The sequence below is a fragment of the Nylanderia fulva genome, unplaced genomic scaffold (assembly GCF_048542155.1).
Source record: "Nylanderia fulva isolate GAGA-0341 unplaced genomic scaffold, ASM4854215v1 Scaffold64, whole genome shotgun sequence".
NCBI lineage: Eukaryota > Metazoa > Arthropoda > Insecta > Hymenoptera > Formicidae > Nylanderia > Nylanderia fulva.
Genome location: NW_028190742.1, coordinates 166620 through 192541, shown reverse-complemented (window position 1 = coordinate 192541; position 25922 = coordinate 166620). Strand labels below are relative to the sequence as shown.

Below are 25922 nucleotides of genomic sequence, written 5' to 3'. Positions count from 1 at the left end.
TAAAAGTAGCAGTTGCGTCTCCCTGGGCGAACGGACAGGTTGAGAGAGTAAATCGCCTTTTAAAAAGTATATTAGCTAAAACGACTGATAATGCCGACGAGTGGGAAGCGAAATTAAAAGACGTCCAATACGTATTAAATAATACACACCACAAGCCTGTAAACACTTCTCCGAGTATTTAGGATATAGTCAGCGAAATCATAGCGACAGGGACCTGTGCGAAATTATTGATACACTAACAAAAATTGATACCGATCTAGTAGAAAAGCGAGCGGCGATGCGAGACAATGCGAAATTAGCAAATCAAGCGATCCAGGAATACAATAAATCATACTATGATAAGCGACACAAAAAACCGTCGTTGTATAACGTGGGCGATCTCGTGATGATTAGGAGATTGACAGTTAAAACAGGGACGAACTCGAAGTTGCTCCCAAAATATAAAGATCCTTACGAAATTAAAGCCGTGCTAAAGAAAAATCGGTACGTGGTAGCCGACAAAAAGGGGTATAATAGAATTCAGAAACCGTATAATGCAATATTGTCTGCGGATAAATTAAAACTGTGGATCCGAATAGGTGATTGCCCTGAGCCGACAGAAACGAACGAAAACGAAGACGAGGACAATAATAAAGACGAGGATAGTGATAAGAATAACAAGGAGAATTCTGACACGTGAATGTAAATACCGAAGTTATTGTAAATCCCGATTTATTGTGTGGTTACAAGGAATAATTATAAGTATACTTTATTTGTTTTCTTTTTGAAAATATATATATATATATATATATATATATATATATATATCTAAATCGTATTTGTATCGATATGTATGCGAGCGTTGTTCAGGGTCGAACACGAGATCAGGCTGGCCGAACTGTAAGGATTTCCGAAAATTTGAAGACCAAAATACAAAGCATATAGATACGTGATTGATAAGTAGGATTGAGGGGGATGAGAATCCGTGAATTAGGCGATGCGCTCCCTTTCGAGAGAGGGGGATAAGAGAATCGAGGCCTCGAGGTAACGCAGTGTTCGAGAGAGCGAGCGTTCTGTTGAGAGTGTCGACCAAGTCGGGTCACAGTTAATAAAGCGAGAAAATTTCTGAGAAAGGTCAAGTCGGACCATCGGAGATCCTTGAGCTGAGTTTACTCCAACGCCGTATCAAAGCCATTTGTCTGTTAAGCTAAATATATTACTTTGCATTTCAAACACGAGAAAACTGATTAGCAACCAGATCATATCCCGGACAAGACCATCCTTACAATATAAAATTTTGTAAACCCTCAAATTGTTCTATTTGATAAACAATCGTATGACATTATGTATTTATGTGTTTCTTGCTGGAAAAAATGCATAAGGCTGGAATCTACAATAAATGTAGTAAACCTTAAGCAGTAAGAAATTAAGTAAGAAATTAATCAATTATATTCGATTATTCTTCTCATATTTAACTGTGATTGATTAATTCTTTTTACAATAGATTGCAAATGCCTCGTTGCTAGTTGACAGTTGCGGGTTAATCAATCAGATCAAATTTTCCATTCTGATGAAATGCAGTGCCACGATGGAAATAGATGATGCAACGTGCAGCTGCGCATGCGCAGTTATTTTCACGTGGGACAAAATATACTTGTCCCATTCTAACTTATTGCACCAGTGTGCACTAGTTCATTAGTGCAGGAGCAGAAAACCAGCCTAATATGGAGTTTGTTTTTTATTACTGCACTGGTGAACTAGTGCAATAAATTAAAATGAGACAAGTATATTTGGTTATAGAATGACTCGCACTGTGAAGAAGGTCCGTAAAATTTTCCAAAAACTTTCCACGTTGCAGAAAGACAAAAATTAAGAAGACTGTATTCGTGAAGGTCAGATTCTGCTACTATTATTATTGATATATAGCGAAACTGAGATAAGGATTATATTTACACGGCTCAATTTAAGCCAAAGTTACAATATCGATGTTAGAACTATTGACGTTAGATGCCGTGTAAATCTCCTTTTTCTGACGAAATTATTACATCAATGTAGTAACTCAAAGTCGTTTGGTGAACAGGCGTAGGGTTACTACATCGGTGTAAAAAGGTCGCATTGGTGTAAATGGTTGCTTTTACATTCAGATCACAATCTTATTACAAACAAGCATCTAATTTTTTGTACTTTTATATTAGTGCTAAAGGAAATCCTTGACTCATTCGAAAATTATTGGCTATTTCAGCTTGATGGGAATAAGATAAGCCTGAATGTGTAAACGCAACTCATTTTAAGTAGGAGTTATAACATCAGTGTTACTAAGCCAAAGTTACAAGCCATGTAAACGTATTCAATGTTGTTTCTTTTCATAACAAAGAACTTAAATGCACAATTGTAGTATTGCGCATTAAAAATGGCAATCTAGCAAAGAAAAGATATTGTGTAAAAACTCGTTTCAATGTATTATTAATCCCATCCTCTTTAAATCGCTATAATTGTAACACTTGAGCATTTTGTTTTACTGAAAATGCAATTATTGTCTCTTTTAGTGCAATCAAAACGTCTTATGTCTGATATGGACATTACATTCCAGTTTACTATAGCATATGTAAATAAATTAAATGTTTCCGGATCCTTTGAAACTCAAAGACAATGTTATAAAATAATTAAGAAAGTAAGATGCTTTCCTTATTTAATTATGCAATTAGTGTAAAGAATGAAAAAGAAAAGTGATCACTTCAAACTCTCACTTTTTCCCTTATATTGCCTTATAACATTACTAAATTTTTAATGTGGTTTGTATCATACATGTGCAAATAAAAAACAGAATGACCCAAAAAGATTATCTCTCTTTTAGATCATTTTCTCCAACTGAATTTAATATAACGTACTGTACAGCTCTCAATATTGAATAACTTGAAATAAAATTGGCTGTAAGAGCCCAACACGGATGTTTGTGTGTGAAGATTGTGAAAATTTAATTTTTTGCTGTCTTGTAAATGTGCACGAGACACGTAAATTTAATATAATTTAAAAATAATTTTTTATATTATAATTAGTACAGAGAAAAGAATTCAAGGGAATCTTAAAGGATATTTCTGTTCTTTAAACGCATATGTATTGAAAGCTTTGTATGTGTCTTGTTAAAAAGTCAGAATTCACTTTAATTAAGCAATTTATGTCTTTGTAGAATGTCAGTTTTCTTACTAATTTGTATTGAGAGAGACAAAGATATTCCATTGTCGCTATCTCCTTCCAATCAAATTTGGTGCATCAGAACTTTTTCCAATTTCTATTAAAAATTCAGTGTATTTGTCATATAATTAGATTTTTGTTTAGATATGCGGATTGGTTGCTAGCACATATGCAGTTATGCATGCATCAATATTTTGTCATAAGCTAAGATGTATTAATGCCTCAACACTATTAGAATTTTTTAATTTTTTACTTGATCTAAATATCAATGCATCATACCGAATTATTCATGTGCATATTAAATAATTTAAAACTACATTTTTATTAATTAACGTAACATATGTGTATATATATATATATATATATATATATATATATATATATATATATACATATATATATATATATATAACGTTTCATGAATTACTTTAGCTTCTAATCTTACGTTTAACTTTTTGGACATATAATACTTACAAATTTCAAAAAACTGATTTTTAAGTCAGTTAATATTAATTCAGAAGAATATTTTGACACATTTTGCCCGACCATAAATAAAATCTTAGATATAAAGATTGCTAAGGCATTAATAAAATATATGTATATACATATACACATATGGGGCATTATTTATGAAGTGATCCACCGAAATTTTCAAAGTTTTTCAATAGCGCTGAAATTTGCAGAAAGTGTAATCCTATCAAAAGTAAAATTATTCCTCAAGTTGTTTGGCCCACACCATACAGGCTCTGTGTAACAGAGACTTGAATTTTTATCATTTTGGCCATTACGTCCAACTTCAAACGTTGATAAATTTCAGAAGACTACTCTGATTTTAAAAAATAAGATGTGATTTCGAAAGACCTTTTTACGTGCTTTAATCTTGTAAAATTAGTGTTTTATTTCATTAACAATTTGTATAAAATTTTCAAAAAACAAAGTAAAAATCAATTTTTTGCAAATTTAGACATCTTCGATTTTCTTAAAAAAAATCTTTGAAAAAGTTAAATATATGATATGCTATACGTATATATATGATATACTTAATATATGTATATATATATATATATGATATACTTAAATATATGAGATACATATATATATATATATATATATATATATATATATATATAATATATGAGAAGTCACCACGCTTGACCACAAGCAATAGAACTGGCCAGATCTTTCTGTATTTGTAACAGCGTCCGAATTGCATCATGGGTGACACGCTTGGTTCTAAAATGGACTATATCTTGAAAACTAAAAGCCTGCCCATCTTGGCCTTGGAAGCGTTTTAAAGGAGAAGATTTCTACTTTTTTTAAAGATTTTTTTGAAGAAAATCGAAGATGTCTAAATTTGAAAAAAATTGATTTTTACTTTGTTTTTTGAAAATTTTATACAAATTGTTAATAAAAAAAAAACTAATTTTAAAAGATTAAAGTACGTAAAAAGACCTTTCGAAATCACACCTTATTTTTTAAAATCGGAGTATTCTTCTGAAATTTATCAACGTTTGAAGTTGGACATAACGGCTAAAATGATAAAAATTCAAGTCCTCGTTAACACAGAGCCTGTATGGTGTGAGCCAAACAACTTGAGGAATAATTTTACTTTTGATAGGACTACACTTTCTGCAAATTTCAGCATAATTGGAAAACTTTGAAAATTTCGGTGGATCACTTCATAAATAATGCCCCATATATGTATGTATACTATATGTACATATATACAAAATATAGTATGTGTATATTAATGTTTTTTCTTTACTTTTGATATTTTTGAGTCAGACGAATGACGTATAGATATTCACATATCATGAATATTAGCACTAAGAATTAGCAACGTTATCACTAAATAGAAAACAAAACAAAATTATATTACATTCTGTTAGTCCTATATTAAATCTTAATGGGTCAGACACCTATCAAACTATATATATATATATATATATATACAGGGTAGGCCATTTTAATCTTTCCACTAAAATTTCTCAAAATCCAAAAATTTAAGACAAAAATGTTTCAGATAAAAGTTGTATGGTTTCAAGGGGGACATGAGATGGTGTCATTGATTTGACCTTGAATAGCCATTTGAAGGTTACGTGAAGGTCAACTTCAATTTCTTAAATGGAACACTATATTTTTTCTTGCATACTTTTGTAGCTGACTTCGAGATCTTTCCAAAACACTACAATAAAATATTTTTTCATGAAGTATTTTTCGAGTTATTAAGGCTGCAAATTTGCAGTATTTTGACATAAAATACAAAATATCTTGGGAAATATTCATTTTTCGATTATCATACCTTAATACTTTTATGCACAGAATAATGAGATAAATCAGTTGATGTAAAGAAAACACATAGTTACCTTTAAAAAAAAATATGAAAATTGCAATAAGCAGTTAGATAATTTTTCTTTAAGACAACTATGTGTTTTCTTTACACCAATTGATTCGTTTCATTATTCTGTGCATAAAAGTATTAAGGTATGATAATCGAAAAATGAATATTTCCCAAGATATTTTGTATTTTATGTCAAAATACTGCAAATTTGCAGCCTTAATAACTCGAAAAATACTTCATGAAAAAATATTTTATTGTAGTGTTTTGGAAAGATCTCGAAGTCAGCTACAAAAGTATGCAAGAAAAAATATAGTGTTCCATTTAAGAAATTGAAGTTGACCTTTACGTAACCTTCAAATGGCTATTCAAGGTCAAATCAATGACACCATCTCATGTCCCCCTTGAAACCATACAACTTTTATCTGAAACATTTTTGTCTTAAATTTTTGGATTTTGAGAAATTTTAGTGGAAAGATTAAAATGGCCTACCCTGTATATATATATATATATACATACATGCATTATCAATTTGGTGATTATCTTCAGAGCTAACACACATGACGCAAATGTCTAAACTTGATGCGTCTAACTCAAGAATCAAGTCAAAGACATACGATCTTCACTCTACATGTATAATATACCTTCTTTGCAATCGAGAAGCTAACTTTAGTCATTATGACAGTAGTATTTACTACTCAAAGTAGTATTATTACTACAATATTTTAAATATCGGATAGAAAGTCGTCAAATGTATATGGCAAGGTGGAGTATAATAAAATGTGTGTCTAAAAGAGCAAAATTGTTATATACATACATGCAATATATATATACATACATGCATTATCAATTTGGTGATTATCTTCAGAGCTAACACACATGATGCAAATGTCTAAACTTGATGCGTCTAACTCAAGAATCAAGTCAAAGACATACGATCTTCACTCTACATGTATAATATACCTTCTTTGCAATCGAGAAGCTAACTTTAGTCATTATGACAGTAGTATTTACTACTCAAAGTAGTATTATTACTACAATATTTTAAATATCGGATAGAAAGTCGTCAAATGTATATGGCAAGGTGGAGTATAATAAAATGTGTGTCTAAAAGAGCAAAATTGTTATGGACGTGGTAAATCATGTCAAGCTATAAAAATGTCGAACGGAGAAAATGATGAACGGTAGATAGAAGTATTCAAACGGCAAAATAATATAGGCAGCAATAAAGTGCTCACATATATAAATCGTATATAAGCTTAGCCTAATGTCATACGTAAACAGGACCTTGATTATCGTTGTCGTCCAAACTGATTCGACTAGGATACGCAGGACCACCGCCGTCGTCGAAAAAACGTCTGAATGTGAACTCGAAGAAGCCGTGAAATGGCTTGCCATTGTCCAGCAATTCATCCGATTTGTTTGAATCCGACGATTCTGAGTTGCGTAACTTTTCGGGATCGACGGGATCGAAGTTACTCGTGTCGGTCGGATATTCTATACGAGGTATATGCGGGGCCATTTGGCGTCGTAATCCCTTCTCGAAGTCGATACTCGCGAAGAACGGATGATTTTTCACCTCGTTTGCGTTTTTGCCCAAGCGACGATCCGCGTCGGCACAAAGTTTCAGTATTAAGTCCGTACTTTCTTGCGACAGATTGGCTTGTTTCGGTATATGAAGCGTCGTTTCCCAATTAATCACCTGCGGAAGTGAAAAAGAAAGTTTTTAAAAATATTAAAAGGGCAATATAGGTAGGGGACTGTGACAAAAGCTAAGTAAATCCGCGAGTAAAAGTAAAAGATTCTTAAATATTTTATTTGGGTTTTATTTAAGAAATATATTTATAGACATTTTTTTGAAATGTTATATGTGTGTTTTTTATTAATGACTTATAAAATTAGAATAAATTTTGAAACAATACACACACATACTGATTAGTTTAAAAATAATGAATACATAAAAGTCTATATTATAAAAAAGAAATACTATATATCTACATAATGAGTTTCTTTTAATTTATCAAAAATTATAAATGTGTTACTATATAGTACGGGAGCCCACGACCAAAACCATGTCATCGCTTTCCGTTTAAAATCATGTAAAATTAATAGATTAGAGGACCCTAGACTGGACTAGGGGGTTTCGAACATTTGAGATCGGTACGTCTTTGGGAGGCGTCAGGTCTGCTATTGAAAAAAAAGAGGCGCGACAAATTTATTACAATACGTCTGATATTGAAAAGATGAATTGATTTGAGTATATTATATTATTGATGAATTTATCAACATCAGACACTTAAGGCGTTCCGTTTTTCTGCTATAATAAAGCGAACTTGTATATGAATCGGACTTGATGAATTTATAGCTTTTCGCTTGAAATTTGTATAGAGCATACCTTTTCACTACCTAGAATACGAAATCAGTGTTTTTCTGATACTTTGAGCGTTCCCCACAAGAGAAAAATGTACCAGATTCGCTCGGCGCCCCACCCCCTTTTTAATATTTGTTACGCTTTTCCCAGCGTTACCGAATCTCCTATTCTCGTAGACGAAATATTTCCATTTTGATAATTTTTTTCTGTATATTAATATAACAGTTAATTTTCTTATAGCATTTGTTTATTCAAGAAAATATATATTTTTTTATACAGAATCAATTTCTGTAGATTTCATTGTTTGTAAGTATTAACTTAATGATTATTCAATTCAACTTGTTGGAAATATCAATTTGCAAGTGTCTATAAAGTTGGCACATTTTACGAATTTCAAAAAAATACTAAGCGTTCTAATAACACTTTTCATAGTTCTACAGTTTCTGATAAAAATCAAAAATAGTTTCGTATTTTTTATATTAAAATATCAAAATTGAAAAAATGTGCTAATTTTGCGAATCCAGCATGACATCTTTTCTCTAAAGTACTAAAACGCATTGAATAATAAATTGTAAAATTAGTTATACATATGTGTGTGTACAATTTCCAATTAAAAAAAAATAAATTTTTCATATAATTCACTACAGGACATAAAAGACGTTTTAGTTTCTCTTAAATATTAATTCTCGATAATACCACCGATAGTAAAAAGTTGTCCGATTAGCTACATGCAATACTCAATTTGTCTGATATTAATGTTTTTGACATTTGTGCATCTCATTTTATCATGTACCACTTTTCAGACATATTGTTATAACTTAAACGCCTTCAAAATCCCTACATTTTATATATGTAGTCAAAATTCACGGTCACGTGACATTCGTCTGAAAATATGTTTTTTGGCATCAACTGAGCCTAATTGACGTAATTAAATGATCTTCAGACAAATAGCAATAAATTCTTTTTAAATTATTCCTTTTTGCTGTTTCCTCAGTAAGTACAAGGAATGCGATTGCCGTTTGATATTCATATTTCCGTATCTCATCACTATAAATTAACTATATCTCAAAGATCAGACAGGTTGTCATAAATTCGTTGGGTCCTATTTCTCAACAACTTTACACATGGCCTCAAAAAAAAAAGAAACGCTCAAAGTGTCTGAAATTCATGTTTTTAAACTCAAGTTAGTCTAATTAACAAAACCCATAAGAACATTTGCAGGAAGCGATAACTTAAAAATTTTGATCGTGGACTTCCGTACTACAAGAAAATTTATTTTGATTAAAAAGAGCTTAAATCCATTTTTCGGAAGAAAAATTCAAAGTTTTTACAAGTTTTACACTTGAATTCTTTTCAAGAAGGGATACATTTTTTCTAAATTAATACAATTGTCGCTCGTATATTGAAAACAAAGTGATAAATATAAGGCCAACTTATCGAGCTGAATATTCGAGATGTTCAGTCAACTACCATTTATTACATGTATAAATTATAAAACTACAGTCATTATATTAAAACTAACGCAAATTACAATCATTCTATAAACGTTTCGACCGCACGCGGTCTTCTTCAGTATAATTATTGAAATATAAATTCTTACAATTAACATAATATCGAAGTTTAATTATAGTTATTCAGAATCAAGAGTTTTTGAGCAATTAACGCGTGTTTCAATCCGTCCTGTCCAACAATGTTCGCCTTGATATGATCCCTGATTTTGTTCAGATCTCGGATAGTTTCATCGTTAACATGCGAGAAATTAACCCGTTCCGTAGGCGTTGCGATTAATAAAAAATTACCGATCAACGTATGTCCAAATTATAATATGTATCCCCTACAATTGGTAGTATGCTTACCTATCATCGTTCTTCTTGACAATTTTGCTACTTATTAACAGTTATTAAGGATGACACATAACAAACCAACAATACAGAAAGACAGCTCATTTTAAACTCTACTTGATCGGAGAGCGTGCGTGTTTATATATGATCTAATATCTATGTTTTACTCGTTAATGTCCTATTTGTCCTATTATTATTTCTTGTTCGCTAATATATCCAAAATATCAAAATACGACTCGCTAAGTAACTCAGTATCTTTGTTTAAATTTAGTCCATTTTTTTGTTCCTTGATATGTAGCATCTCAGAAATGAGTCTTTTATAATAATTATTTTCGTTGTCCATGATCTTAACATTGTCCCAATTAAAAGTATGATGTTCATTTATTATGTGTTCAGAAATTACTGAATGTTTCGTTGAGTCCAATCTAATATTATTTTTATGTTCTTTCATTCGCGTCTGCAATTGCCTCTTTGTTTGGCCTACATAAGATGCATTACAATTATTGCAACTGATCTTATAAACCACATTCGAATTGCATGGATGTTTAGTTTTATCTTTCTGCGCTTTAATAATATTATCCAGTTTGTTGAGACATCTATACCCTACCATACAATTTTTATTTTTTACCGAGGAAACAATCATTTCTGAGATCCCATCTATATACGGAATGACAAAGAATTTTTTATTGACCGAGTCATTTCCTATACTTTTTGTTCTTTCTATGTTGGCCTGTCTCTCTATAATGCTCCCCTTAGATATGATGTGTTCTATCCGATGATTAATTTTGTTAAAAATCAGATCAAGAGGGTAACCATTGCTTCTGAGTATATTAATAATTAACTCCAAATTTCTATTAAAAAATAGTGGATGTGATAGCAATAGACATCTGTCTACAAGGTTATATATTATTCCAATTTTGTGGCATAATGGGTGGTTTGAATAAAATGATAACGTCCTTCCTGAGAAGGTTTCTTTTTGATACCAGTCTATATATATTTTGTTATTAATAATTTTAAGTGATAAATCTAAGAAATTCAAGCTATGGTTAACCTCTTGTTCGACCGTGAATTTAAGTCTTTCATGATAGTTGTTAAAATTATTCACAATCTGAGTCATATTAGTCATAGAGGTGGCCACTATTATGTCATCCACATAACGAAAATAAAACAAACATTCCAAATTCAACGCTTTGAGAACTGTATCCTCAAGATATTAGATCATATATAAACACGCACGCTCTCCGATCAAGTAGAGTTTAAAATGAGCTGTCTTTCTGTATTGTTTGTTTGTTATGTGTTATCCTTAATAACTGTTAATAAGTAGCAAAATTGTCAAGAAGAACGATGATAGGTAAGCATACTACCAATTGTAGGGGATACATATTATAATTTGGACATACGTTGATCGGTAATTTTTTATTAATCGCAGCGCCTACGGAACGGGTTAATTTCTCGCATATTAACGATGAAACTATCCGAGATCTGAACAAAATCAGGGATCATATCGAGGCGAACATTGTTGGACAGGACGGATTGAAACACGCGTTAATTGCTCAAAAACTCTTGATTCTGAATAACTATAATTAAATTTCGATATTATGTGAATTGTAAGAATTTATATTTCAATAATTATACTGAAGAAGACCGCGTGCGGTCGAAACGTTTATAGAATGATTGTAATTTGCGTTAGTTTTAATATAATGACTGTAGTTTTATAATTTATACATGTAATAAATGGTAGTTGACTGAACATCTCGAATATTCAGCTCGATAAGTTGGCCTTATATTTATCACTTACATTTTTTCTATTCAACAGATTTTTATTAACATTTGTATTTATGTTTCTTTTTTGGGTCGCTGATTGTAAATTTAAAGTCAAATTTCAACAAATTCAAAATGAGACAGATTTGATATGACGAACAAATTGTATAAAAGATTTTGTTTCTATTCAAGTTAAACTTTTAATTTCTTGGGATGTTAATTACAAATCTAAATTCAAATTTCCAAAATTTAAAGTGGCGAACAATTATATGAAGGAAATTGTTTAGAAAAATTGTCCTCTCAAATTCAGTTTTTGTAGATTTTTTGAATTGCTGATTATAAATCTAAAAAAATTCGAAAGCATTAAATAAAATTGCTTTTTTATAATAAAAAAACACTTATTTTCATGCAATCAAAATTTTTCTCAAAAATAAATATATAAAAAATTTGCAATATATAAATTATATATTATAAACAATGAAATATATACTTAACATTTCTCTAAAGTTTCAGCTTTTAATTTTATTATATAATTTAGAAACAACCAATATAAAAAATGCTTATTTCAATGTTTTCATAAAAACAAATTTTTTTCAACAATAAATATATAAAAAATTTTTTAATAAATAATATATTGTACAATCAAATATTCTTAACATTTCTTTAAATTTTTAACTTTCTGACTTTATTAATTTACAAGCAGCTTTTCTTGGATAAAAATCGCATTTTTTCATCTTTTATTATTTATAATTAAGAATATATTAATTATAAAGTGTTATTCAAAAAATAGTAAGTTTAAAAGTTTTGTCTGCCAAATATAAATTATATCAATATGTCCATATTTATAAAATGAAAAGAAAAAGTAGAACATATATTCCATTTTCCTGAAAAGAATTAACATCAAATTTGAAATTTGTATTTGAAAAACTTATTTTTAAGCATACACATAAAAAATATTTTCTGAAACAAATTTTTTTAAGTTTTCAATAACTGTTTTGAAAAATTTTTAACAGTTAAAGTTGATGTGTTGGAGTGTTCTTAAGATATCGTGCACACTAATAAAAGTGAAAAAAATTGTTTTGAGAAGCATTTAATTTGAAGTTATGTATAATTAATTTTCTTAAAAAAATATTTTTTTTTAATTATAGCGTTTTTATATCTATTTCTAATAATCAATTTCATATATGATTAAATAATCTCATAAAATTTATATCGATCACAGCTACCTATTTCTCTTAACGTGTAGTTTTTTAATTATTAAATAATATATATTAAAAAATTCAATATTATACTTTTAACAATAAATATATTAGAAATTTTAAATACAATTACTATTATATTTACAATTACTGATTAAATTAAAATTTATTTTGCAAATTTGGCAGATAAGTTCATTCAGTAATTATATTAAATACTGAATAAAATGAATAATGTCCTGATTATATTAATTATTATTTCGTTAGTATGCATTAATGTTTATGAGTGCTACTTTGATGTATTCTAAATATCTGTTTATGAGGGCTACTTTGATGCATTCTAAATATCTGTTTTTACGCCTTAAAAAAATGTTATGCACCAAAATTGTTTAACTTTATAAGGAAATTCGTGGAAAAATAGAAAAAGTTTAACTAATATATATGTGTGTGTGTGTGTATATATATATATATATATATATATATTTTAATGTCTCATCTTAAATCTTTTTTCTTATGCTTTTTACAAAAAAATGTTTCGTACAAAAGTTTGACTTTAAAAGGGACAGTGATATCAATTTATTTAAAGATGATGCCACTTTCAAGAATTTCATTGATCATTATTTTCTTAAAAGTGGAAATTAATTTTTTGAAATAAAAAATTGTAGGCCCTGTCGAGACGAATTTAACTATATTATATATATATATATATATATATATATATATATATATACTAAACTAGTGTAGTAAACTATAGTATTTCAGTACAGTCAATTTTAAAATACGGCCATATATTTATACTGTGACATTATTTTCTTTATAGCTTTAATGGCTAGAGGACAGTCGTAATCTCTCTGTACGATAAAGTAAGAAAGTAATAGTGTCAAAACAATTATTCCACTCTGTCTTAAACTGCCAATTTTCGACTTCACTCGCTGCACAGTGAAAATACAGGAATGGTCTATATATAAGTACGTTCATTGTGCAAGACGGACTAGGCCTTATATCACATTTTACAGTTATTGACTGATTATATTAAATTTAATAAAAAAATATAAATAAAATTAATGAACAAACCCGCTCTGTATTTGAATAACAAATTAAAGTGGTGAATTAGGGCCAACAATCGAGCAACATTGAAAAACAAATTAAATTAATAAATAAAAACGTAGATATTTGAGAATTGCCAGACAGAATTTAAAAAAGGTAAAATTCTTCTCTCGACCGTACTGGCAAATATTATTTATTCAATCACAACGTTTCGACCCTTCTTTGAGTCCTTATCAAGTGATCTAGATATACATAGACAGAGATTAATACAATAAAAAATTATCATATATAAGATAATGTGATGACATACGGAAAAACAAAAAATTTTATCTTTCGTTTGGATTTTTTAACTTAATGACTCAGTTCCAAAGTCTTGTGTGTTAAATTTTATTTGTTTTTTAAAATAATGTAATATAAATTGTTTATGTTTTCCTAAACATTAATTTAATTTGTTTTTCAATGTTGCTCGATTGTTGGCCCTAATTCACTACTTTAATTGATTATATTAAAATAAAAGGATAATTTTCGAGATATTTTAAGAATGTACTAAAGCGATCTAAAGTGCTATTTCATTGAAATATCTTTTTATTTAGAAATAACATTTAAGAATTTTTAGCGTGTCTTCTTGCCTCCAACATAGTCAGCGAGGGTCCAGAAGTCTTAATAATTATGTGTAAATAATGGCATAAAAGATAATACATTCTGCATACCTTATATTGAGTTTCTGCAGGCGTATTGGCAAGAAATGGTGGAGAACCAACTAACATTTCATACAAAATTACTCCTACACTCCACCAATCGCATAACTGTGTATATCCTGTACGCTGTAAAACCTCTGGTGCGATATAGTTTGGTGTTCCAACCAAAGAATGCGCCAAACATCTTTGATGTTCTCTATGTCGCCTGCGTTCTAATGGCTTTAATTGTATGCATTGACATTCGTTGTTCCAATCGTCAGCTGGATCCATCGAATCTTGTTTACCATGACCTAGAATCATACGAAGATATTTCATCTGCTGCTTTATATATGTTGAAATAATTTCATAATTTTCTATGAGTCTTAACACTAAAAAATCGAAGACTAAAACATTTGACGAAGATTTGTTTGACATTCTTTGAATAAAACAATGTTGACTAAGCTCAGTATCACAACATTCAATATTCAGTCACCTTCAAACACTCAGCATTCATTATTATTTAATCAAAATTCATTTTCGAAATAGTAAGTTTTCTTATCAACCTGACTGATTACATCTGAAACGAATTTTAACGTTCATAAACGAAACATTCATAACAATCATAAAATTTTGAATATATTTTATTTCAATATACATATATTTATATATATATATATATATATATATATTATTTATGTATATATATATGCGGATTATTTGACAAGCACTATTTAACAAGCACACTGGATTCGATCATAATTTTTCCATACATACAATATATATACACGATACAATCTAAAAACACCAGTCAAAAAAATAGGGAACATACACTCTCTCTTCATACCCTAAAAATTATGCTATATTTTCACCGCTAAAATTTGATGAAAAATCATAAATTAAAAATTAAAATTAAAAATTAAAGTTCTGAAGCTTAAAGTTTCAACTTTAACGTAACATCAATAGTGTTACAAAATTTTTTTATCTTTCTATTATGTACTTTAAAAAAAAAAACATTGTTTTGTTTCTTAAAATTACGCATCTTTGACACTGCACAACCCGATAAAAAAAATTCTCTCAAGTTTCACAAAAGCATTTTGCCTACAAAACGTTATTTTATTAAACTTTTCTACAATTTTTGACTGAGTTACAATTTTGAATTAAACTTTTTAGATACAATGTCGATATTCGATATATCATCGTCTCAAAAAATTAAAAAAGCATTTTAAAGTTTGCGGTTTTAACTTTAATTGCGCTATCGGTCATTTTTAATTTTTATTTAACTTCCTCATTTTATGCTAAACACAAATGTATTTATTGATAAGGTACTTTGAGATGAGATGGTACGGAACAATCAAGTGAGAGGTATTTAAAATTATATTATTATTTCATTTATTATAATGGGATCTCGGATAATTCCACGCTTTTCACCGATGGAATCAGATGAAAATCCATCCTTATACACATATTGTTTTCCCTGAGCTTTGAAAGCGGTCAAAGGATTTATAGATGGGAATTAAAGATGAAATTTGAATGATGATTATCATAGTTTATCTATTTGGTTAATCGACCACGCATCATTATGGTTTTTAATGAGTTTATTCGCATTGTATTAGATACTCTCGGATTAATTGTAATTTCAATTTATTTCATTACACTGAAAAAGGCTGTGTACGTTTGAAGCCGAAACGTTTGTGATTCTATTCGATTGTTATTATATTTTATATGTCAATTTTAATAATATATATGTCAAATATAGTGTTTTTTAATTATAAGTTTGTTCTTAAGATCAATTAAATAATTTCGATTATGTAGTTAATTTTTTCTTTCTTTTTGTGTGATCATTTAAATTAATAAAAATTAGGTTATTTTTAATCATTTTAATGCTCTTCAGTTGGCCTGGTGTTATACATGTTTGAATTTTTATTTTGATACGAGCGATTATAATTTTTAAAAGTTTAGTTGTCAGTTAATGTTTACATTTTTTAGTTAGTTTACAAATGTATTGTTTTGCTCCTTAAAATTACGTATCTTCGACACTGCAACTTGATAAAAAATTTCGAAAAATTTTTACTCATGTTCCATAAACTATAACATTTTGCCTACAAAATGCTATTTTTTTAGATTTTCTTACGATTTTTTATCCAGCTATAGATTTTGAAACTTAACTTATTTTTCAGAAATAATACCGATATTCGAGGAAAAACCGTATAGACAAAAAAATTCAAACAGCATTTTGAAGCTTGAAATGTCAACTTCAACGCACTGTGATTTAAAAAAAAAATTTTTTTTGTTCTGAAAAATAATTTACAAAATCATGTAACTGACTTCGTCAATTTATTATCCAGAGTTGGGGCGTTCATTTTAGATAATTTGAATGCTGAAAATTAAATACTCGATCATCGAAAATTCCTTCATGAATTGGTCAATCCATATTTTCTGATTATTACCAATAAATAATTTTGATATAGTTTATTTTCAACGCTTGTCAATAACTCTAATTTTAAATTTTCCATCAATCTCTGTTTTATGCAATTATTACGTTTATGACGAGGTAAAAATATTTTTAATTTGTCATTTACATCTATATATAATTTATTTGAAAAAGTTTCGACAAAAATGAATTAATAAGTAGAGTCAATAAAATTCAAACTTAAAATTTTTGAAATTTTTATTTATGTAAATAAATATATTTTTGGGATTATAAATTGATTGATCATGTAAAGTAGCTAAATTCTTTTCAAAAAAAATTATAGTAATTAAATACCATTTCCGACAAAATAGAGTAAACGGTAGTTTTGAAAAAGAACCTCGAATTTTTAACATTTTTCGGCGTTTAGTATTCTTTTATTTAAAATAGCACGCAAACTTTTATTTATAAATACGTACTATCATAACAAATTTCTTATCTTTCTTATCTTTTCTTATATATCATAAAAATTTTTAAAGCCACAATCTCCACTTGATTCCTCTCGACCAATAGAGCCAAACGCGATGTTATTGCGACAATTATGAAAGAAAGAACATTTGAAAAGGAATTTGAATCCTGTGGTTGGGATCTCAAAAATTCCCCTTGTTCCTTCTCCTAACATCCCTTGTAAAGAAAATAGGCGAGAAAAATATTGGTCCGAAAGTCGGCTGAATCAGCGGACTTTCGGACCAATATTTTTCTCGCCTATTTTCTTTACAAGGGATGTTAGGAGAAGGAACAAGGGGAATTTTTGAGATCCCAACCACAGGATTCAAATTCCTTTTCAAATGTTCTTTCTTTCATAATTGTCGCAATAACATCGCGTTTGGCTCTATTGGTCGAGAGGAATCAAGTGGAGATTGTGGCTTTAAAAATTAAAAGAGCTGACTAAATAAGTATTTTCATTAGCATAAAAATTTTGTTAGACGAACGGATCAACATCTATTGGCGAACGAACTTCGAAACGAAGTTGGAAGAGCGCGGAATCCTAATAACAAGCAAGATGATATGAGAACAATTAAAAGAAGACAACATCAGTAATGAAGCAGCTGAACATATAGATTTGCTAACCAGTACAGAAGTAAAAGACGGATTGCGTAATCTTAATTTGAAGGTAAGTAATAAGTAAATACTTAAGTACTTCATGTTGGATTGAATTGATGATTATAATTAAAACAAATATTGTTGATAGATTTTAGAAAAACTCTAAATAGCAGACAAATTCACAAGAATCTGAGCAAAAGAAACATCGGAAATATCGAGAAGATATTAGAATACTGAAAAATCAGACGTAGGACTAAAAGTCAAGATCCAGTACATAATACATCATAAATAGGATCCAAAATGACAGACGGAATTCGATAATCTACAATCTACATTGTTAATTAGTAAGTTAAACACTAGAATTCTCTGATTGATTAATCACATTGCCCAAGTAGCAAACTAACGTCATTAAACAAAATGACGTCTAATGACGTCATTCGACGTCAAAATGACGTACTTTTTAATAGTTAGTTTATTTAAAACTTAGAGCTAACAATTTTCCGGAAAGTTACGACTGTAAGAAATTTTATGAATTTTTTAACTAAAAAATCAAACTCTCCTAATTTTTATTCTAAGTAAATAATATTAATTATTCTGTTAGAAGAAGTTAATTTATTACAAATTAATTTGAGGATCCTTCTCAAAATGGTAGCGGTAAAAAATCAATTTTTTCTATAATTAAAGAATCACATAAGAGATTTTCTCAGTATGAAGTATTTATGTACAAACCGAAAGTCTATAGTTTAAACAAGCAGTTGAAATCAATTTAAATTGGCTTTCACGTTTCAAAGACAAAGTACTTATGAACAGGATTAAGAAAGTTATTTTGTAAAAGTATCTAGTTACAGTTACAGTTTTTTTTTTTCACTGAAAAAGTAACTACTTATAGTTATAATAACGCAAAAAGTAATGAATCGTTACTTTTCAGTTACTTTTTTTGTAATGACTATATTACATTTTAAATATAATAATCTTATGTATATTTCAAGCTTTAAGGTGCCTTTTCATGAGCCGCTGAAACCGATTGTTTGAACGACAAAAATGATCACGGAACAATTTTTGTCGTTGAATTAAACAGAATTGAAAGTTCAGTGTTTGAGCAATAAATGCTTTGTAGTTGAACTGATTCAAACTACAAAATTGTTAGTGCTGAATTACAAGCGACAAATCTGTCGCTTCAATCACTTATTTTAACGACACGTGAAAATGCACCTTTACTAAATTATATATTATAAATGATATAAAACTATGAAGTCACCAGATGATAATTAAAAAATGGTAATAATTCAATCGACCAATTCTGGCAAATAAGTAAATTTATTGAATTTTCACGTTTCGGCCGTGGGTTTCGGCCCTTATCAAGTGCTATGTTCTTAAATCAAAGTAAATCACTATTTTTTTAAAAAACAAAAATTCGATCTTAGAATATGACATCATATAATAACATGATAGTATAAAACGAAATAACTATATATATAATTATTTCGTTTTATACTATCATGTTATTATATGATGTCATATTCTAAGATCGAATTTTTGTTTTTTATTCAGAATTGATCGATTGAATTATTACTATTTTTTATATATTATAACTTGATTATGTACTATATTATTTTATATGTAATAAATTAGAATTGTTTTAAATTTAAAACAAAAATATATTTAATTTATTAAATTAATAATTTGTAATAAATTAACTTCTTCTAATACAATAATTAATATCATTTACTTAAAATAAAAATTATAAGATTCAAATTTTTTAGTTAAAAAATTTATAAAATTTCCTACAGTCGTAACTTTGCGGAAAATTGTTAGCCCTAAGTTTAAATAAACTATTAAAAAGTAATTATTAAATTAGTTACTAGTTACCAAAAAAATATAACAATAAATTAAGTTATAGTTATAGATATAGAAAAAAAGAACAAAGTTATAGTTACCAAAAAATATAATTATATAACTTCGTTACAAGTAACGAGTTACTTCTCAAACCTAAAAATATTATGCAGATGCAAGTAACAGAAAAATTTACGATTGAAGACATAAAGTTGCTACTAATTTAAAGTCAGAGACTTGATAGCAATTTCAAGAACCCAAACTGAGCCAGGCTAAAAGTTCTAAATTTTTATAAATTCGAAATTCTAATTTTTGAGGTCTATCTTGAACGATTAAATGTGTGTGTCAAAATGCTCACGCTAATACTACATACAAAATAGTCTACCATCACTGTCAGTTATATGTTTATACAGTTGAGATATCTGCTTATCTATTTTAAATAGTTCTATCTTAAAAGACAACAAAGACTAACTGCTTTATAATTTTGTAAGCTTACAGAATTCACCAATTTTTCATTTCGACCGGTGCAAAAATATATGTCATATTTTTTAAATAAAAAATAATTTTTTATAAATCGATTTTTACGTATCTATCGTATAATCTGTGTACTTAATATTTTTACTCATGGTCATTTGCGCTCTTCCTTCAGCGCTAGCTCTTCACAGCCTATTATTAATTATTGTTTAATTAATTCACGAGAGCTGTCATACTGTATTTATTTTAATAAAAAAATTAATTTTATATGAAACTTATTTTGAAAACTTAGATTTTGAGAAATCTCAATACAAAATATAAAATAACACCTTGCTTTCAATTTTGCCTAAAATTATTACAAAATTAATATTAACTGTAGCATAATCCGATATTGAAGCGTTTATTTGAAGCAAAAAAATGATGAAAGATATTTACCATTTTGCTGGTAATATTTCGAATTGTGAGTCCAACGGAATCCTGTGCAGAGGCCGAAATCAGTCAATTTGATATGTCCGTCACGATCGATTAATATGTTGTCCGGTTTAATGTCTCTGTGAATAAATCCCATTTTGTGAACACTCTCGACCGCGCACGTAAGTTCGGCGATGTAAAATCGCGCCAGCGGCTCCTTGAAGATCCCGAGCTTGATCAACAACGACATCAAATCGCCGCCGGGTATATAATCCATCACGAAGTACAGATTATCCTTATCCTGGAACGAGTAATACAGCTTAACGACCCACTCGTTGTCGGCTTCGGCCAGAATGTCGCGCTCAGCCTTCACGTGGGCCACCTGATTGCGATTCAACACGTCCGCTTTCCGCAAGGTCTTCATCGCGTAAAACTGATTCGTGTCGAGCTTTCTGACGAGGGTGACCTCGCCGAACGCGCCCACCCCGATCGGCTTGATCTTCGTAAACATCGACTTGTCCATCTTCGCCCGTTTCAGCCTGATGTAATTGGACTCCTTCTGCGACAGCATCTTCCTCATCATGCACTGCGCCTCCGCGCTCAGGCCGATCTTCGCCATCTCCGTCTCCAGCTGCATACGCCGGTAGAGACGTTGCTTGTGCGACTTGAGTATGTTCTCCACGTGCTGCTCCATGAAGAACTTGAAGGCCTGGGGCGAGTAGTTTCTCACCTTGCAGTCCCTACGCTCCTCCTCCTTTTCTATGCTCATGGTCTTCCGCTCGGGAATGGGGGACTGGTGCTTGATCTTGTAGGACAGAGGCGAATTGCCGCCGTGATCGCCTTTACCGGTACCACCGCCTTTAGTACCAGTCGCGGTGACCACGGCGACGCCTTCGGGCAGGGACGAGTGATTATTGTTCCTCACCGACGACGACATCGAGGTCGAGGCGACCGGCGGTAGAGATGGCGCGTCCACCATCCCGTGTTGACAGTTGTCGACCGGCGAGTATTTCCTCTGGAGTGGCGGATGATGGGCGATCGGGGAAGATCGAGGCGCGCTACCGCTCTCCATCGTAGAGGACACGATCGACGGATCCTCGGTTGGGGTGCTGTAAGGCGGCGGCGGCAACGAATGATGTATTCCACGTTGCGCCGCCAATGCCTGCATCGTCGTGGCGTAACTCGGCGGCTCCGTCGTCGGGATATTGGCGGACGGCGCGGGTACATTGTTGACGGGTGGATAAGCGGGCAGTGGTTGCTGTTGCTGTTGCTTCTGCTGAATGGAGGACGCATAAGAGGGCGGTGGTGGCGGGGTGCTGTTAGTACTGGAAATCGGCTGCGGCGCCGTGGGCGCGATCGCGGTCTGCAACACGGGTTTCTGCACCTGGGTGCTCTTCACCGACTGCATGATGATCGGCGGTTGCGTCTTCGCCTGTCGCGCGCCCCACGCTTGCAACGGGGTCGGTCTTGCCATCGACGTCTGCGTGTTGTTGGGCGATATCGTGGACACGGTGATGGGACTGGGCGTACCAGCAGATGTCGGGCCCGAATAGATGCCCGAGGACGGACTCTTGCGGTAATCCTGCTGCGACTGCGTGGGACTCTGTCGATTCTGCATGGAGACGCTATAAGAAGGCGGCTGTACCGGTTGACCGGCCGACGAGGACGAACCTATGGGATACGGTGGCGGTGGTTCGATCTGCGTACTCGTGTTGCTATTGCTTGTCTGGTAAATGCTGAGGGCCTGCATCTGCTGCGTCAGCTGCTGCTGCACCTGGGGACCGTTTTGCACGATCATCGGCTGACGACTGCCGGTGTTGTTGACACTCGCCACCGGACTGGTGCCACGCTGCGGCGGATTCGCCGATGTTGACGTGGCGCCGCCGACCGTGCCGGACGTCGTCGCTCCGGACGGCCTCGTCGGCACGACCGGCGCCGGTGACATTCGTTTCAACATCTGTTGCATGTTGGTGGGCACGTTCGGCTGACTGTAAGGCGCGTGCGGCGGCGGCGGTGGCGGCGGCGTGGAGCTACATCGGGGCGGCGGCGGTGGCGGTGGCTCGCGCTCCGCAAAATTATTCGGCGAGTATTGACGACTCAGCTGCGGATGCGCGCCAATGTCCGTAAGACGCGGGCTGTCGGATCGCGAGCTGCCGGCGCCACTATCCAACGCGGGGCTACCGCGCTGCAGACTCAATTCCCTCTCCAAACTCGGCTTCCTGATGAGTTTGGTGTTGAGTTTACCGAGTCCGTTTAAGGATTCCACTTGGGTCTGCTTCAAGTACTCTATCGCTGCGTCCAATCGCCATCCCGTGAACTTCATGGCGCGCAATCCTGTTTCCTGCAAACGATTTGGAGGATCGATAAGTTGTTCATCGTTTAAAATCGTCCATTAATAAGTAATTTTAAAACGAAGAGCTCGAACAGCGACTCTCCTCGTCTCGTCTCACCTCCGAATACCCCATGGCTAATAATTGGCCTAACGCCTGTCGCTGCTCCGGTTTATCGACGTTGGAGCCGGACGCGCCTGAGAGTCCACTAAGACCTGAAGCGGAGCTGATGCCGCTGGTCGTGGATACGGTGGAGATGGTGCTGGCGGCACTGGAACCCACCTCTCCAACCCCGCCGATATTTGCAAATGGTAGTAACGAATTGCGAATTTCAGCTAACGCCTTCTGGTGATATCCAGAGCCGCGAGTGCTCGATTTGTTGACCACAGGTGGATTCATAGTGGCCCATGCTAGGCCTTTTAGGACCTAGCTTTAATCTGGTTGTGACATATATTAATGTATCTGCAACAAAACATTTTTTATTACACTCACAGTTAAAATATATAATATAATAGAAATATGTATACCTATATGTGACTATAAAATATAAATCTTATAGAAGAACAAAAAAATGTTATGAATTAGATACATAAATACTTGTTTTTTTTTATAATATTAATTTTGTTTTGGTTTACTTCAAATCATCTTCAAAATTTAGATTTATTAACATTCCAGGTAGTATTTTAAGTCAAAATAACGCGCGTTTACTACCTGGGGTTATTTGTACGAAATACTAACACATAAATAATTAACATCTATAACTAATATATATTATATATGTCTGCGTGTGTAAAAGATTATATATATGTTCATATATTGTATGTATAAAATCCTAAGTAGCTGACGTCATTAAACGGCAAAATGACGTGATTTTGACATTTATGTACGTCATTCAACGTCACGACGTACGCTCGCTATCTGGGATATGTTATTATTATTACTAATGTGACTCCTTAAGGAGTCACAAAAGGAATTCATTTTTCTACATATATATCATATTATACTCTTTTTTACAAATTTTAATATTTATTAAGATGCAATAAAGACTTAATTTTGTGTAATCCTATTTAAATTAATTGATTAAAATTACCTTGATATTATTTAGACGTAAATATGCGTGCGCGATACACTCGTAAATATAAAACTATATAAAAAATTCATAAAATTTGTAATACTTACAGATCACTGCTAATTCACCCTGCCGCGGATGTTTTCCAGTGTCATGATTGGAGATGCAGCTAACCAGGATATTGCTAACTCAGTTCAAGATACGCTCAGACTCGAGGGATTACCGTCGTCCCTAGACGTTCCTCAATCAAGGTAAACGTAAAATGATGATATCTACATCACAATATAATACAAAACGTATACTCGTAGGAAAAAAAGGACCCTCATCAAACTCGGTCGAAAACAAGCGATGCTTCTTCACACCGTTACAAGAGACGATTTCGCTCGGTCGTCCACCTCGTTAGATCGACGAAGAAAATGCGAAGGCAGGAGGCGTAGGCATTTGTTTTTCGGCATCTTCCTGCCACGCGAAGATAAGCCATTGCTGAGAAATGGCTAACCTATCTTGGGCATACTGTGATCAAAGGAACTGGACGAAGATGCTGATGATAAACCAGAAGAGACCCAAAGTTTAACGTAAACGTGATCGAAAGATGCTACAATGTGAGGAGGAGGAGGAGAGATTCCACAGAACGGAGCTTCCCCGATAGAGTGATAATAATGGTGAGAAGCAGCAGTTGTTCCCAGCATATATTTTCCAAATGGCTCATGTAGCCTTTAAGTTCGCTCTGTCGCTCGGCGAGCGGAGACTGGTGCGACCTGGACAAGGTGCGGCGCGACCTAGAGCGTCTGGATTTTTATAAAAACGGGCCAAACTGCCTCCTGGGCGACGTCCAGCTACAGATCCAGAGAAGACGGGTGAACGTATACACATGCGTACGCGCGTGTATAGCAGCATCACTGCGTGCTTGCGCGCGAGGAATCGGTCGTCGGAGTCGGATGGACCTGGTTCCCGTCCCTCGGCCGATCTCTTCGGGGTCCCTCCGGCGGGCGCAGCGCGAGAAATTTCGCGATTCACGCGCGCGACAACAAAGGCAGACACGGCCGTAAATTACTAGAATAGCTGGCAGCCATTTTGAAATGCCACATTCTTATATACGCGCGCAGCCAGTAACAACAGCAGGCGGCTTGACACTTTTTTTTTCTTCCTCTTCTTCGTCGTCTATCGACGGCCCGAGTTCAGCAGAGAGATTGGATTTTTTTGCGCAGATCAGCGAAAGAAATTCCACCTTTATTCCATCCTCGCCGATATTAATTAATCGCGAATTGCGAAGCCTTAAGTGCGATTATTGCATTTCGCTCACACATATATCATTCTATATATGTGTGTGAGTGCACGTAAGTGTTTATAATGTATGTATACAGAAATGTGTATGGGGACAGAAATGCCTTAACATAAATTTAGACGCATGTTAAGATGTATATATACATACACACGTACACACATATATATATACACATATATATAATGTGCAGAAATTTGTGTTGAGATATTTCTGTGGCTCTCGTAAATCGGTTTCATGAGAATATAAGTTCTTTTCGATTTTTTCGCGCGACGAGTGCAATGATTGGCGCTTCTTTCTTGCTCTCCTTGCTAAAAGGGAAAGAGAGAGAGAAAGAGAAAGAAATTGCTTTCCATTTACACCATAGACCTATATATATACGTATATAGGGTGTCCAGTAATAATCGCTATCGCCTCTCATGTTGCGGATTGAGTTGGGAAATCCTCTATTATTTCGCGATTTTCGCTATAATTAATGAGAAATTAAATAATTTTTTAAAAAATAATGAAAAATTTGTGTTAAAGATATTTCTGCATTTCTCATAAATCGGTTTCATGAGAATAAAAGTTCTTTCTAATTTTTTCCCGCGGTAAGTACATAATATATTCA

At 32.5% G+C, this 25922-nt stretch overlaps 2 protein-coding genes across 5 annotated transcripts; one reads left to right on the top strand and one right to left on the bottom strand.

Annotated features, from left to right (window-relative positions):
- The first annotated feature begins 778 nt into the window (after positions 1–778).
- LOC114936030 (uncharacterized) lies at positions 779–24820 on the top strand. 4 transcript variants are annotated; one of them, XM_085488158.1, is made up of 6 exons: positions 779–1409; positions 1484–1871; positions 17796–17983; positions 18062–18257; positions 24143–24281; positions 24339–24820. In XM_085488158.1, the coding sequence occupies exons 5-6, from the start codon at positions 24169–24171 to the stop codon at positions 24526–24528; spliced, it is 303 nt and encodes a 100-aa protein (XP_085344284.1). In that variant the 5' UTR covers positions 779–1409; positions 1484–1871; positions 17796–17983; positions 18062–18257; positions 24143–24168; the 3' UTR covers positions 24529–24820. The 4 variants fall into 4 exon arrangements, 3 of the variants coding, with proteins under 3 accessions (XP_085344284.1, XP_085344285.1, XP_085344286.1); XR_003820634.2 differs by lacking the exons at positions 24143–24281; positions 24339–24820 and adding an exon at positions 19920–20442 and having other exon boundaries at positions 784–1409; XM_085488159.1 differs by lacking the exon at positions 779–1409 and having other exon boundaries at positions 1450–1871.
- On the bottom strand, positions 5635–25333 carry wts (serine/threonine-protein kinase warts). Its single transcript, XM_029308997.2, has 5 exons — positions 24141–25333; positions 23082–23423; positions 20656–22972; positions 14436–14713; positions 5635–7211 (listed from the first exon to the last, which is right to left on the bottom strand). The coding sequence occupies exons 2-5, from the start codon at positions 23358–23360 to the stop codon at positions 6780–6782; spliced, it is 3306 nt and encodes a 1101-aa protein (XP_029164830.1). The 5' UTR covers positions 23361–23423; positions 24141–25333; the 3' UTR covers positions 5635–6779.
- Between the last annotated feature and the right edge of the window lie 589 nt (positions 25334–25922).